Below are 13,157 nucleotides of genomic sequence, written 5' to 3' on the forward strand. Positions count from 1 at the left end.
CTCTCAGTTGTGCATTTTATTTTGCCTAAGTTCGGACAATAAAACTCATTGCAGTCATTGCAGCAATTATTATCAACCAACCCCATGTTTTCTTTCATTCTGAACTACTCAGCAGAATGCCTGAATTATTTAGTACCCCGCTAAAGGATAGAATTACTTACACGGAAGCACAGTGTAGGCATTTCATTTCACGATACCGACTCATAGTAAAGAATATGGTTCACTCTTGAACTAAGTAGTTTAAGTCAACAAAAGTTGGCGACAATGTCCTCGTTGTCTTTTGAATCACTCTGCTTAGAGGATAATAAACCATCAACAATACTGAGGCAAGACTTGGAAAATGAGCTGCACAAAGACTTGGAGTTGGATGGTAAGTGCATTCGTCTATTAATGGATCAGCTTTTAAAAGACATCTCATTGCTTTCAGTCGGAGGTTTTCACGGTGTCAGACAGACACCATGAAACTTTAGGAGAGGCACAGCAGCGTGAGAATAACAAATACTATTTTTTTCAAACCTGCTAACCTGAATTCAGCAACATAAAATGATAATTGATTTTTGGTGACTACTATAAGAGCGAGTAAATAGTCTGCGGTAAGCAGAATTTGCCATAAACTGTGCTCTGAAAAATCACTTTTTAAGGGAATAAGGCATCAACTGTACTATACAGTATTCTCCTTTGGAGAGGCAAACTTGTAAAAACCCCTAGTCTACCTATACACCAGGGCTATTCAACTGGCAGCCAAGGGGCCAAATCATACCGGCCCCCTGAGTTCAGTTCAAAACTTTGTAGACAAAAATCTTTGCAGCAAATTCCTTAAAGGCCTACTGAAACCCACTACTACCGACCACACAGTCTGATAGTTTATATATCAATGATGAAATCTTAACATTGCAACACATGCCAATACGGCCGGGTTAGCTTACTAAAGTGCAATTTTAAATTTTGCGCGAAATATCCTGCTGAAAACGTCTCGGTATGATGACGCCTGCGTGTGACGTCACGGATTGTAGAGGACATTTTGGGACAGCATGGTGGCCAGCTATTAAGTCGTCTGTTTTCATCGCAAACTTCCACAGTATTCTGGACATCTGTGTTGGTGAATCTTTTGCAATTTGTTCAATGAACAATGGAGACAGCAAAGAAGAAAGCTGTAGGTGGGAAGCGGTGTATTACGGCCGACTGCAGCAACACAAACACAGCCGGTGTTTCATTGTTTACATTCCCAGAAGATGACAGTCAAGCTTTACCATTGGCCTGTGGAGAACTGGGACAACAGAGACTCTTACCAGAAGGACTTTGAGTTGGATACGCAGGACTTTGAGTTGGATACGCAGACTCGGTACCGTGAGTACGCTTCCAAACATTTGATCGCTTGCCCGTACGTGCGTGCCGCTATGTGCATGTCACGTACGTAACTTTTGGGAAATATATGTGCTGTATGAACTTTGGGGAGGTGAACGGTACTTTGGGTTGTGGGATTGAGTGTGTTGTGCAGGTGTTTGAGTTGTATTGGCGGGTTATATGGACGGGAGGGGGGAAGTGTTTGTTATGCGGGATTAATTTGTGGCAAATTAAATATAAGCCTGGTTGTGTTGTGGCTAATAGAGTATATACGTATATGTCTTGTGTTTATTTACTGTTTTAGTCATCCCCAGCTGAATATCAGGTCCCACACGCCTCCCACAGCATCTTCCCTATCTGAATCGCTCCCACTGCCCTCTAGTCCTTCACTCTCACTTTCCTCATCCACGAATCTTTCATCCTCGCTCAAATTAATGGGGAAATCGTCGCTTTCTCGGTCCGAATCGCTCTCACTGCTGGTGGCCATGATTGTAAACAATGTGCAGATGTGAGGAGCTCCACAATCTGTGACGTCACGCTACTCGTCTGCTACTTCCGGTACAGGCAAGGCTTTTTTTATCAGCGACCAAAAGTTGCGAACTTTATCGTCAATGTTCTCTACTAAATCCTTTCAGCAAACATATGGCAATATCGCGAAATGATCAAGTATGACACATAGAATGGACCTGCTATCCCCGTTTAAATAAGACAATCGCATTTCAGTGGGCCTTTAAACACTAGAATGTTCCTGTTGTATAGAGAAACTTGGACCACTGTAAACACATCAGCAGATCTTTTCATTGACAATTTAACCTTGCTAGCAATCATAGAGCACTGGGGTCCTAACATGTGATTTACATAACAGAGGTGCTCCTCAAGGCACAGCTTTAAAGTCCTCTTCTTTGTTTGTAAAGTGATTTATGTAACTAAGGTGTTGCTTTAGCTTGTTTATTTCAGTCATTTGTTCAACTTTTTTAGTTATACTAGTGGTGTTTCGCATGATTCCATTTTAGGTTTTCTCTTTTTTCCTCATTTGGGCTATTCAACTGATGGCCTGTGAATTTAGTGAAAATAACTTGTGAGAGACTCACATTTTTGCAGCAGATTCTTAAAAACGCTTTCAAAGATGATCTTTGACTAGCTTTTTTGCAGTAGGTCTTTAAAAACAGTATTGCGCTCCCGTAACTCTTGACGAAATAAATAGTCCAAAATCAAATGTCCACTGTAGAGGACGCTGTTTCTACGTAGTATACAAAGTAGGACATTTAGTAAAGGGAGAGGTCTTTAGCCTTCTGGAAATGTGGGACCCAAAATAATTTAGTTGAATATCTATACACTGATGTACATATTATGTTCATGCAAATGTTATTTCAATGCATTATACTACTTTGCTGGAGTATCTGCTCACATTTAATGTTGTTTTAAACTGTTGTAGAAATGAACAGGTACAATGAGACATCTGTAGCTGATATCTACCAGAAAGCCTGCAAGTTGGTGGGCGTTGTGCCAGTTTCATATATCATTCAGAACCTTAATTCTCCAACCATGAAACTCAGCCATCAAAGCCTCGGACCATTGGGGTGCAAGGCACTCAGTATTGCATTAGTGGTGAGTTGCAAAAAGCAAGTTTAACACTAAAACGTATTAATGAAAACTATTTGGTGTTCAGAGTGACCTTCATATCAACACCCTTGAACTGTCCGACAACGACATACAAGCAGAGGGAGCCAAGCACCTGGCAGAGATGCTGAGGGCTAATTTCACCATTCAGCATTTGGTATGAAGCACATACGTAGTCATAGAACATTGATAGCTACATAGCAACATACAAACCCCGTTTCCATATGAGTTGGGAAATTGTATTAGATGTAAATATAAACGGAATACAATGATTTGCAAATAATTTTCAACCCATATTCAGTTGAATATGCTACAAAGACAACATATTTGATGTTCAAACTGATAAACTTTTTTTTTTTGCAAATAATCATTAACTTTAGAATTTGATGCCAGCAACACGTGACAAAGAAGTTGGGAAATGTGGCAATAAATACTGATAAAGTTGAGGAATGCTCATCAAACACTTATTTGGAACATCCCACAAATGTGTGAGCAAATTGTTGAACAGTTTAAGAAAAACCTTTCTCAACCAGCTATTGCAAGGAATTTAGGGATTTCACCATCTACGGTTCGTAATATCATCAAAGGGTTCAGAGAATCTGGAGAAATCACTGCACATAAGCAGCTAAGCCCGTGACCTTTGATCCCTCAGGCTGTACTGCATCAACAAGCGACATCAGTGTGTAAAGGATATCACCACATGGGCTCAGGAACACTTCAGAAACCCACTGTCAGTAACTACAGTTGGTCGCTACATCTGTAAGTGCAAGTTAAAACTCCCCTATGCAAGGCGAAAACCGTTTATCAACAACACCCAGAAACGCCGTCGGCTTCGCTGGGCCTGAGCTTATCTAAGATGGACTGATACAAAGTGGAAAAGTGTTCTGTGGTCTGACGAGTCCACATTTCAAATTGTTTTTGGAAACTGTGGACGTTGTGTCCTCCGGACCAAAGAGGAAAAGAACCATCCGGATTGTTATAGGCGCAAAGTTGAAAAGCCAGCATCTGTGATGGTATGGGGGTGTATTAGTGCCCATTGATTGATTGATTGAGACTTTTATTAGTAGGTTGCACAGTGAAGTACATATTCCGTACAATTGACCACTAAATGGTAACACTCGAATAAGTTTTTCAACTTGTTTAAGTCGGGGTCCACTTAAATTGATTCATGATACAGATATATACTATCATATATACTATCATCATAATGCAGTCATCACACAAAATAATCATCAGGGTGTATACATTGAATTATTTACATTATTTACAATTCGGGGTGTGGAGGGGGGGGGGGGGGTTAGGTTTGGTTGTTATCATCAGTCATCAACAATTGAGAACAGAGAAATGGATATTGAAACAGTGTAGGTCTGACTTGGTAGGATATGTACAGCAAGTAGTGGACATAGAGATAGAGAGAGAGATCAGAAGGCATAAGAAAAGTATCTACATTTGATTGTTTGCATTTGATTATTAACAATCCGGGGAGAGTGTTAGTTTAGGGTTGAAGTTGCCTGGAGGTGTACTTTTATTGCGGTTTTGAAGGAGGATAGAGATGCCCTTTCTGCTATACCTGTTGGGAGCGCATTCCACATTGATGTGGCATAGAAAGAGAATGAGTTAAGACCTTTGTTAGATCGGAATCTGGGTTTAACGTGGTGGGTGGAGCTCCCTCTGGTGTTGTGGTTATGGCGGTCATTTACGTTAAGGAAGTAGTTTGACATGTACTTCGGTATCAGGGAGGTGTAGCGGATTTTGTAACTTACACATCTGTGAAGGCGCCATTAATGCTGAAAGGTACATACCAGTTTTGGAGAAACATATGTTGCCATCCAAGCAACGTTACCATGGACGCCCCAGCTTATTTCAGCAAGACAATGCAAAGCCACGTGTTACATCAACGTGGCTTCATAGTAAAAGAGTGCGGGTACTAGACTGGCCTGCCTGTAGTCCAGACCTGTCTCCCATTGAAAATGTGTGGCGCATTATGAAGCTTAAAATACCACAACGGAGATCCCCGGACTGTTGAACAACTTAAGCTGTACATCAAGCAAGAATGGGAAAGAATTCCACCTGAGAAGCTTAAAAAATGTGTCTCCTCAGTTCCCAAACGTTTACTGAGTGTTGTTAAAAGGAAAGTCCATGTAACACAGTGGTGAACATGCCCTTTTCCAACTACTTTGGCACGTGTTGCAGCCATGAAATTCTAAGTTTATTATTATTTGCAAAAAAAAAAAAAATGTATGAGTTTGAACATCAAATATCTTGTCTTTGTAGTGTATTCAATTGAATATGGGTTGAAAAGGATTTGCAAATCATTGTATTCCGTTTATATTTACATCTAACACAATTTCCCAACTCATATGGAAACGGGGTTTGTAGATAAATACAATAATACATGCAGAAAACGGTCAAAAGATGACATGTTCTGCATATCAGTATTCTCGTCTCTATTCCTATAATCATAAATGTGTTTGCATGTGTACATATAATGCAGGACTTGTGCAACAATCACCTTCATTCGACTGGAGCTGAGTATATGGGTAAAATGTTGGTGGATAGCACTTCACTAAAATCCATCAAACTTTCAGGTAATGTATATGTCAACAACATTAAGCCGTACTGATGGAAACCATGTTTTAGTCATTGCATTTATTTTTTGGTCCAACAGGAAATGGATTTATAGATGATGATGCAAAATATTTTGCAGACGCCTTGACTGTAAGTTATTAAAACCCTTAAGGGATCATTTACCTATCCTTACTGATTCAGCTCAAATAACAACAGAATGTCAGCTTTGCAAAAGCTGCTGTAAAATATTATATATTAAGCTGAGATAAGCTCCAGCACCCCCCGCAGCCCCAAAAAAGACAAGCGGTAGAAAATGGATGGATGGAATATGTTTCTACTTTATACGGGTCAGAAAGTTTACATAAGTCCTAAATGTTTTTTGTTTGAAAAAAAACATTGTAATAAATGCATCCTCAATTCATTATTTTCAGCAATTGTTTCTATTCAAATTCAAAATACTTTATTTGTTCCCAAGGGGCAATTCAAGGCACGTACAGCAGCAAATATAGCAGTAAATAGCATAATAAACAGTGTAAACTTGTTACAGCAGTAAACACGGACAATAAAAACAGAAGCACGGCACAAATATTAAATGATTACACACAAAATAAGCTAATGTTAAAAATGCTAAAATACTATCAAAGAAAACAGTACTCCTGGAAGAAAGGAGGAAGAAATAAGAAATATATACAAATCATGAAACTATTTACAGAAGTACTAAAAAAAAATACAGTGCTAAGAAAAGTATAGTAACAGATAGGGATCAGGATAAGGTGAAAAATGTCAAAGCTATTAAATAAATAAAAAAGTCACAAAGAAGTGCAGTGATGTTAGTGGTGCTTAGATGTGCATAATGGGTGCTGAGAGTTTCAGAGCAACACGGCTTTAGGTACAAAAGTTGACCTCTGACTTCTGCAAGCTGGGCAGCGAAGCTGGCGGCTGGATGGTTGCCACTCAACTTTCGATGTGTTATGACCTGCTAGCCTACATGTGAGGTGACCTTAAACTGACAGCAGAGATCTAGAGGGCTCCCAGTTGTTTTAGAGCAGAGACCGCCACCAGAACACTTTCTATTGAAGTTACCATAAAAAAAAAAAGCTCAACTCGTCACAATTTATAGCAGCAAAAATAAATCCATAAATACTGTAGGTGGGGCAGCACGGTGGAAGAGGGGTTAGTGCGTCTGCCTCACAATACGAAGGTCCTGAGTAGTCGTGAGTTCAATCCCGGCCTCGGGATCTTTCTGTGTGGAGTTTGCATGTTCTCCCTGTGACTGCATGGGTTCCCTCCGGGTACTCCGGCTTCCTCCCACCTCCAAAGACATGCACCTGGGGATAGGTTGATTGGCAACACTAAATTGGCCCTAGTGTGTGAATGTGAGTGTGAATGTTGTCTGTCTATCTGTGTTGGCCCTGCGATGAGGTGGCGACTTGTCCAGGGTGTACCCCGCCTTCCACCCGATTGTAGCTGAGATAGGCTCCAGCGCCCCCCGCGACTCCGAAGGGAAATAAGCAGTAGAAAATGGATGGATGGATACTGTAGGTGAAGATTTGCTGTATTACAAAATGGGGAAAAAAAAAACATTTCAAGTGGTTTTGAATAGGAAATATTTTTTTCAGTGGTTAAAAAAAACATTTCTTGTGTATGGTTTTTTTAAGGAAAAGAGATGACAATTCATAGCATTACGGTATGTTAAAATGTATATCCGCCAGTCAGATTGACCTATAGTACATTCTCAAACTTTGAAACTTGAAAAATGTTCCTAGGATCTCCAAAGGGTTTGTGAGCAGTCTTTATCTAATCATCAACCTGTCTTTGTGCTGCTATTATTTTGAACATTTAGATCAATTTGGGCATTAAAGAGTTAGACCTGAGTCACAATAGATTTTGTGGAAGAGGAGGAGAGCATCTCGGATTCCTCTTGGGTATGGGAAAAACCACACACATAATGCTCTGGCAAAAGTATTAGGCACTTTAGTAAACACAAGGTCCATGTCTGTTCACTGACGTTAACAGCAAACAACGATAGTCTGGAGGTGCTGAACCTTTGTTGGAATCAACTCCGAATGAAAGGAGCTGTTGCTCTTTGCGCTGGACTCAAGGTGACTTATATCACACATTCTCCTTGTTCTTTTAAAGGTAATGCTGAACGGAACTATGAGAGAATATAATGGCCCTACTCATGTCTCAATGTATTGTTCTTCATATTAAGGTGAATATGATGGTAAAGCACCTTGACCTGTCATGGAATGGTTTTGGGAATGAGGGGGCCCTGGCTATGGGCGAAGCTCTGAAATTCAACAACACTCTGGTGCACCTCAACCTCAGCAACAACCGTATCACCAATGAGGGTGTCAGCATGCTTTGCAAGGGTCTTGAGTACAATGGCACTCTCCAAATTCTGCTGGTGAGTAAAGAGACTATGAGACCAAGATTAATCAACATTGTTAGTGTAGAGATAATCGGTTTATATGCAGTTCTGTCTTATGGAAAATAATCTACTTAATGGCTCCTGCAGCTCGCTTACAATTCATTAACAGTTGAGGGAGCACTGGCCCTGGTCAACATGGTGAAGAACACGCATAAAACTGCATTGGAAGAGATTAATATATGTGTGAGTGTCACATCATGTCTGTTGACCAGAACAATCGGAGTAAAAAATAACCAATTGGCTTGGTCTGGTTTTCCCACATAATCAGTTTTTAACTGGTTTTCCCTTTTATCCAAACAGAATGTTTTAGTTAATGAGAACTTTTTGCATCTGCTGGATGTGACTTGTGAGGAGCATCCTGGTCTGAATGTACAGTACGGAGGGGTGGGAGGATTTATTGCGAAGAAACCAGTAAAACGCATTGACCCAATGAAAGTCATTCAGGTTGGTCATATTTCCAAATGAAAATGTGTATGTTTCATATGTCTAGTCCAGAGGTGTCCAAACCTTTTCCACGGAGTGCATACTGAGAAATGAAAGAAGGTGGGGGCCACTGTGATATATTTTTTACATTAAATATGCTGAAACCAATTTAATGTGCATTAGTACTTTTACACACTAAGCTGTTAATAAACATTATCTTAGCTTTTGTGTTATAGTTGACAAAGCAACTAGTTGTAAGTGTTAGATCTAATATACCTCGTTAATAATGAGTTAATTAATAATGAATACACTTTGGACACCCTTGGTCTAGTCTTTAATCAAACACTTTATTTATTGCACATTATATGTCGTTGGTTGTGCGTCTTTATTGATTGGACTCACATCTACTAATCTCACATTTACTGAAGGACTATCTGGATCAACACAAGCTACGTCTCTGGGATTTCTTCCGAAACATTGACAAAGATGCCACCATGCGAGTCCCTGTGGCTGATTTCAGGAACGCAGTGCAGGTTTGAACAATGAGTGAGCCTTGCAGAGAGAACTTGTGTTACAACACCTTTGTCACTTTAAAAAAGGTAATCTTTAAATAGTTGTCAATATCTTTTTTGGTCTGAACACTTGTTTTAAAAACAGTCACATTTAATTGGTTTAAACATGCCATTATTGGTCTTGTTCTTGTCTCTGTCTATTTGGTCTTAATCTTAACTCATATTTTGTGGTCTTCATCTTGTTTTGTTCTCAAAGTCTTGACCTTGACTTGTTTTATGAGGTCTTGACTACAAGTCTACAACATTAACATGTCGACTGCTCTATTCTACAATATAAAAACACACAAAATATTTAACTGACATGCACCTGAGGATAGGTTTATTGGCAACACTAAATTGGCCCTAGTGTGTGAATGTGAGTGTGAATGTTGTCTGTCTATCTGTGTGCGCCCTGCGATGAGGTGGTGACTTGTCCAGGGTGTACCCCGCCTTCCGCCCGAGTGCAGCTGGTACTCCAGCACCCCCCGCAACCCTGAAAGGAACAAGCGGTAGAAAATAGATGGATAGATGGAAATATAACTTTTGATGAGGGTAAAAAGAACATGATTTGACTCTGAATTACTTTTAACTCTATGCAGCAATCAAGTGTTCCCTTGGATCGATTCCAGATTGAGGAGCTTATTCAGAGGCTGGATCGTGATAGGACGGGAATGGTAGACTACAGGTGCGTATGTCCCATATTGTTTGATTACATTCCAATATACGCCCTAGCCATTGCTTCTTTGACTTTACTTTTTGATAAAAGTAAACATTGTGAGTGACTTTTATCCTCTTGTCAAATATTGGTTTCTTTGTTTAACTGAGGTTGTAATCCTGTCAAGCTACGTATGTTGATTTGCATTGTGGGAAACTGAGCTGCCTTGATGATTATTTTTGTCTACCACATTATTTAAACCCTTTATTGTGTCGTATTTGTGACCTATTTGTATTGTCTAGATCAGGGGTCGGCAACCTTTACCAGTCAAAGAGCCATTTTGACCAGTTTCACAAATTAAAGATAACAATGGGAGCCACAAAATTTTTTGAAATTTAAAATGAAATAACACTTGCATAGAAAGTATTTTTTTTGCTTTGTGCTATATATAAACCACTGAAACCAGGGTCTAAGACTCGCTGCCCATACCTTAATATGGAACTTGAATGCTGGTGCGGCACGCAAGTTTTATATGAATGGCGCTTGTCAGCGTCATGCGTGCCGTGATGGTACAGCAAATAACACCCACTACAACCAGCGTGCCTGATCAGCCACACGTTGTAAGGGGCTTCAGCTTGCACACGTAGGTGACAGCAAGGCATACTTGGTCAACAACCACACAGGTTACACTGACGGTGGCGGTATAAAAAAAAAAAACTTTAACACTCTTACTAATAATGCGCCACACTGTGAACCCACACCAAACAAGAATGACAAACACATTTCGGGAGAACATCTGCACCGTAACACAACATAAACACAACAGGACAAATACCCAGAATCCCATGCAGCCCTGACTCTTCCGGGCTACATTATACACCCCCGCCCACCTCAACCTACGCACAGAGGGGGGAGGGGGGGGGGGTTGATGTGTGAGGGAGCAGGGTTGGGGTGGGGGCGGGGTTTGGTGGTAGCTGTAGTGTATAATGTAGCCCGGAAGAGTCAGGGCTGCATGGGATTCTGGGTATTTGTTCTGTTGTGTTAAGGTGCAGATATTCTCCCGAAATGTGTTTGTCATTCTTGTTTGGTATTGGTTCAAAGTGTGGTGCATTATTAGTAAGAGTGTTAAAGTTGTTTTATATGGTCACCGTCAGTGTAACCTGTGTGGCTGTTGACCAAGTATGCCTTGCTGTCACGTACGTGTGCAAGCAGAAGATGCATACTGCATAACAAGGGGTTGGGCTGGCAAGTTGTTAATACAGATTGTAGAGGGCGCCAAATGCTGTATCATCATGGCACGCCCTTATTATAACTGTAAGGGTGAAAATCGGAGAATATTAATCCCGGGAGTTTTCTGCGAGAGGCATTGAAATCCGGAAGTCTCCCGGGAAAATCGGGGGGGTCGGCAAGTAAGCTGCTGAGCCGCATCAGAGTGATCAAAGACCCGGAGCCGCGGGTTGCCGACCCCTGGTCTAGATCCACCTAAAATTTGACTCTGTGCTAGAAATTTCTAAAGCAGAAAGTTGGAGATGTTCATAAAAACTATGAGGGTTTCTTAGAATATTCAACGATTTGATTCAGAGGAGTCTGATTCGACTAACAACCTTGCAGTTGAATTGTCAAACACCCCTTTTCTCCGTGGGAAAGAAGCACTACCGAGTCATTTCGTTTGACTTGCCAAAGGGTGGCTTCCCAAATTTAACACATATTCATACTCACCACTTTCAAGCTCACACAATCATTGATAGCATGTTCCCATGGCTAACTAGTTGTCATCTGTTGAACGTAACTATCTCTACAACCTCATATATGTCGATACGGGGATAAACTCCTCATTCATGATGCTGCTGTATGCTTAAAATCGCTGTATTTGGTCCACAGCCTGTTGGCACATTTTCACTTTGGCCCTTGTAGGGCAAAAAGGTTGGGCAACCATGCTCTCGATAGTCAAGTTTGCCAGAACTGAAGTTGATCACAGCGGGGCTGATCCAATGTGTTTATTCATTTCGGAGTATTTTAGCCTTTTTCTTTAAGGTATAAAAAGACCCAAATGAGATCTGTTTATTTGTTGGGATCACCTGTGCTGTGCTCTAAAACTTGAAAATCATTTGTTCAAGATAGCTCCATTAAGGGGCGGCATGGCGTAGTGGGTAGAGCAACCGTGCCAGAAACCTGAGGGTTGCAGGTTCGCTCCCCGCCTCTTACCATCCAAAAATCGCTGCCGTTGTGTCCTTGGGCGGGACACTTCACCCTTTGCCCCCGGTGCCACTCACACCGGTGAATTGAATGATGAATGATAGGTGGTGGTCGGAGGGGCCGTTGGCGCAAATTGCAGCCACGCTTCCGTCAGTCTACCCCAGGGCAGCTGTGGCTATGAAAGTAGCTTACCACCACCATGTGTGAATGAATGATGGGTTCTACATGTAAAGCGACTTTGGGTACTTAGAAAAGCGCTATATAAATCCCAGGTATTATTATTATTATTATTAAAAACAGTACCTGTGGCTTCTGTGCAGGGGACTGGCAGATACAAGGAAGCAGATGATGAGGAATCACCGTCAACAGCTGCGTAAGGTTGCATCCCGTCAGAAGAAAGAGAAGCATAAGAGTGATCGTATCCTGAAGACCTTCCAGAGCACTGTACAGGCAGTGACGCCACACGGCTCAGTAGTCATATCTCCAGGTGACCCCAGAGAAGAGCTAACCGGGCCCTATCACTTCTCGGCAACCCCTTTCAGCTCTTGGCACCACTTTGTTATGTCCAACAGTGAACATACTTCAGTCTCCAACCCCAGCAGGAACCATGTCCACCTGCCCACGCCAACAGGCTCAAGGTTTCACCATTTCACCAAATCTCCCATTTTGCGCTCTCACTCCCAACCCAACTTTCTGGCTGCTTCCCCTCTCTCTGCTCAAGGCAAGTTCACCTCTGCACAGGCTGTACACTCCAACCCAGAGATGCGCCATAGCAAGATTAAGCCTGCTTTGGACCACCTAGCCAAGTCTAGAGTTGCGCTTGACAATGAGCAAATAGAAATTGAAGTTACGAATAAAAAAGGGAAGAAAACAAAAGCAAAGCAGTTTGTAGAGAAATATTCAAATAATCCAACAATGAACTGAACATGAACACAAACATTGTTTACATTGTTCTCTTTTAGTATTTCTCACAAGAAGAATATATGTGAAATGCAACAATGTTCTGTAAAATAAGGTGCTACATTGTTTTATTGAGTTTATTTACCTTATGATTCCCTGACTGTAGATCTGTAGAGTAGTTTTATTATGTTTATCTTTTGAAGAAAAGCTGCCATTGGTAGCGTAGTAGCCACATCTCCTGACTTTGTATGAGAGTGATAAAGTCACTTTTGAATGAATACTGGATGATGATGATGAGCCCTGTGTCGGCTTTGTGAAATCCTATTTCTCTTCAGGAATAAATAAAGTTACTATTTTTCTATTGCTTTGCCTTCTTACAGTGCCTTTTAAAGAAAAACGTTTATAGTTTATTTCAGTCCACATTTTAAAACTATGCAATGGGAACCCAAGCAGGTGTTGGTTACACCCA

The 13,157-nt window shown here is 41.0% G+C and overlaps 1 protein-coding gene across 3 annotated transcripts; it reads left to right on the forward strand.

The window, feature by feature from the left end:
* Positions 1-2: 2 nt before the first annotated feature.
* lrrc74a (leucine rich repeat containing 74A) lies at positions 3-12,968 on the forward strand. Of its 3 annotated transcripts, XM_061925081.1 has the most exons (14): positions 3-370; positions 2,780-2,952; positions 3,014-3,121; positions 5,459-5,552; positions 5,633-5,682; positions 7,376-7,457; positions 7,549-7,634; positions 7,745-7,939; positions 8,051-8,146; positions 8,264-8,407; positions 8,815-8,919; positions 9,537-9,622; positions 12,109-12,275; positions 12,361-12,968. In XM_061925081.1, the coding sequence occupies exons 1-14, from the start codon at positions 265-267 to the stop codon at positions 12,588-12,590; spliced, it is 1,722 nt and encodes a 573-aa protein (XP_061781065.1). In that variant the 5' UTR covers positions 3-264; the 3' UTR covers positions 12,591-12,968. The 3 variants fall into 3 exon arrangements, with proteins under 3 accessions (XP_061781065.1, XP_061781064.1, XP_061781066.1); XM_061925080.1 differs by having other exon boundaries at positions 12,109-12,968; XM_061925082.1 differs by lacking the exons at positions 8,051-8,146; positions 8,264-8,407 and having other exon boundaries at positions 12,109-12,968.
* The last annotated feature ends 189 nt before the right edge of the window (positions 12,969-13,157 follow it).

This window comes from Nerophis lumbriciformis, linkage group LG29 (assembly GCF_033978685.3).
Source record: "Nerophis lumbriciformis linkage group LG29, RoL_Nlum_v2.1, whole genome shotgun sequence".
Classification (NCBI taxonomy): domain Eukaryota; kingdom Metazoa; phylum Chordata; class Actinopteri; order Syngnathiformes; family Syngnathidae; genus Nerophis; species Nerophis lumbriciformis.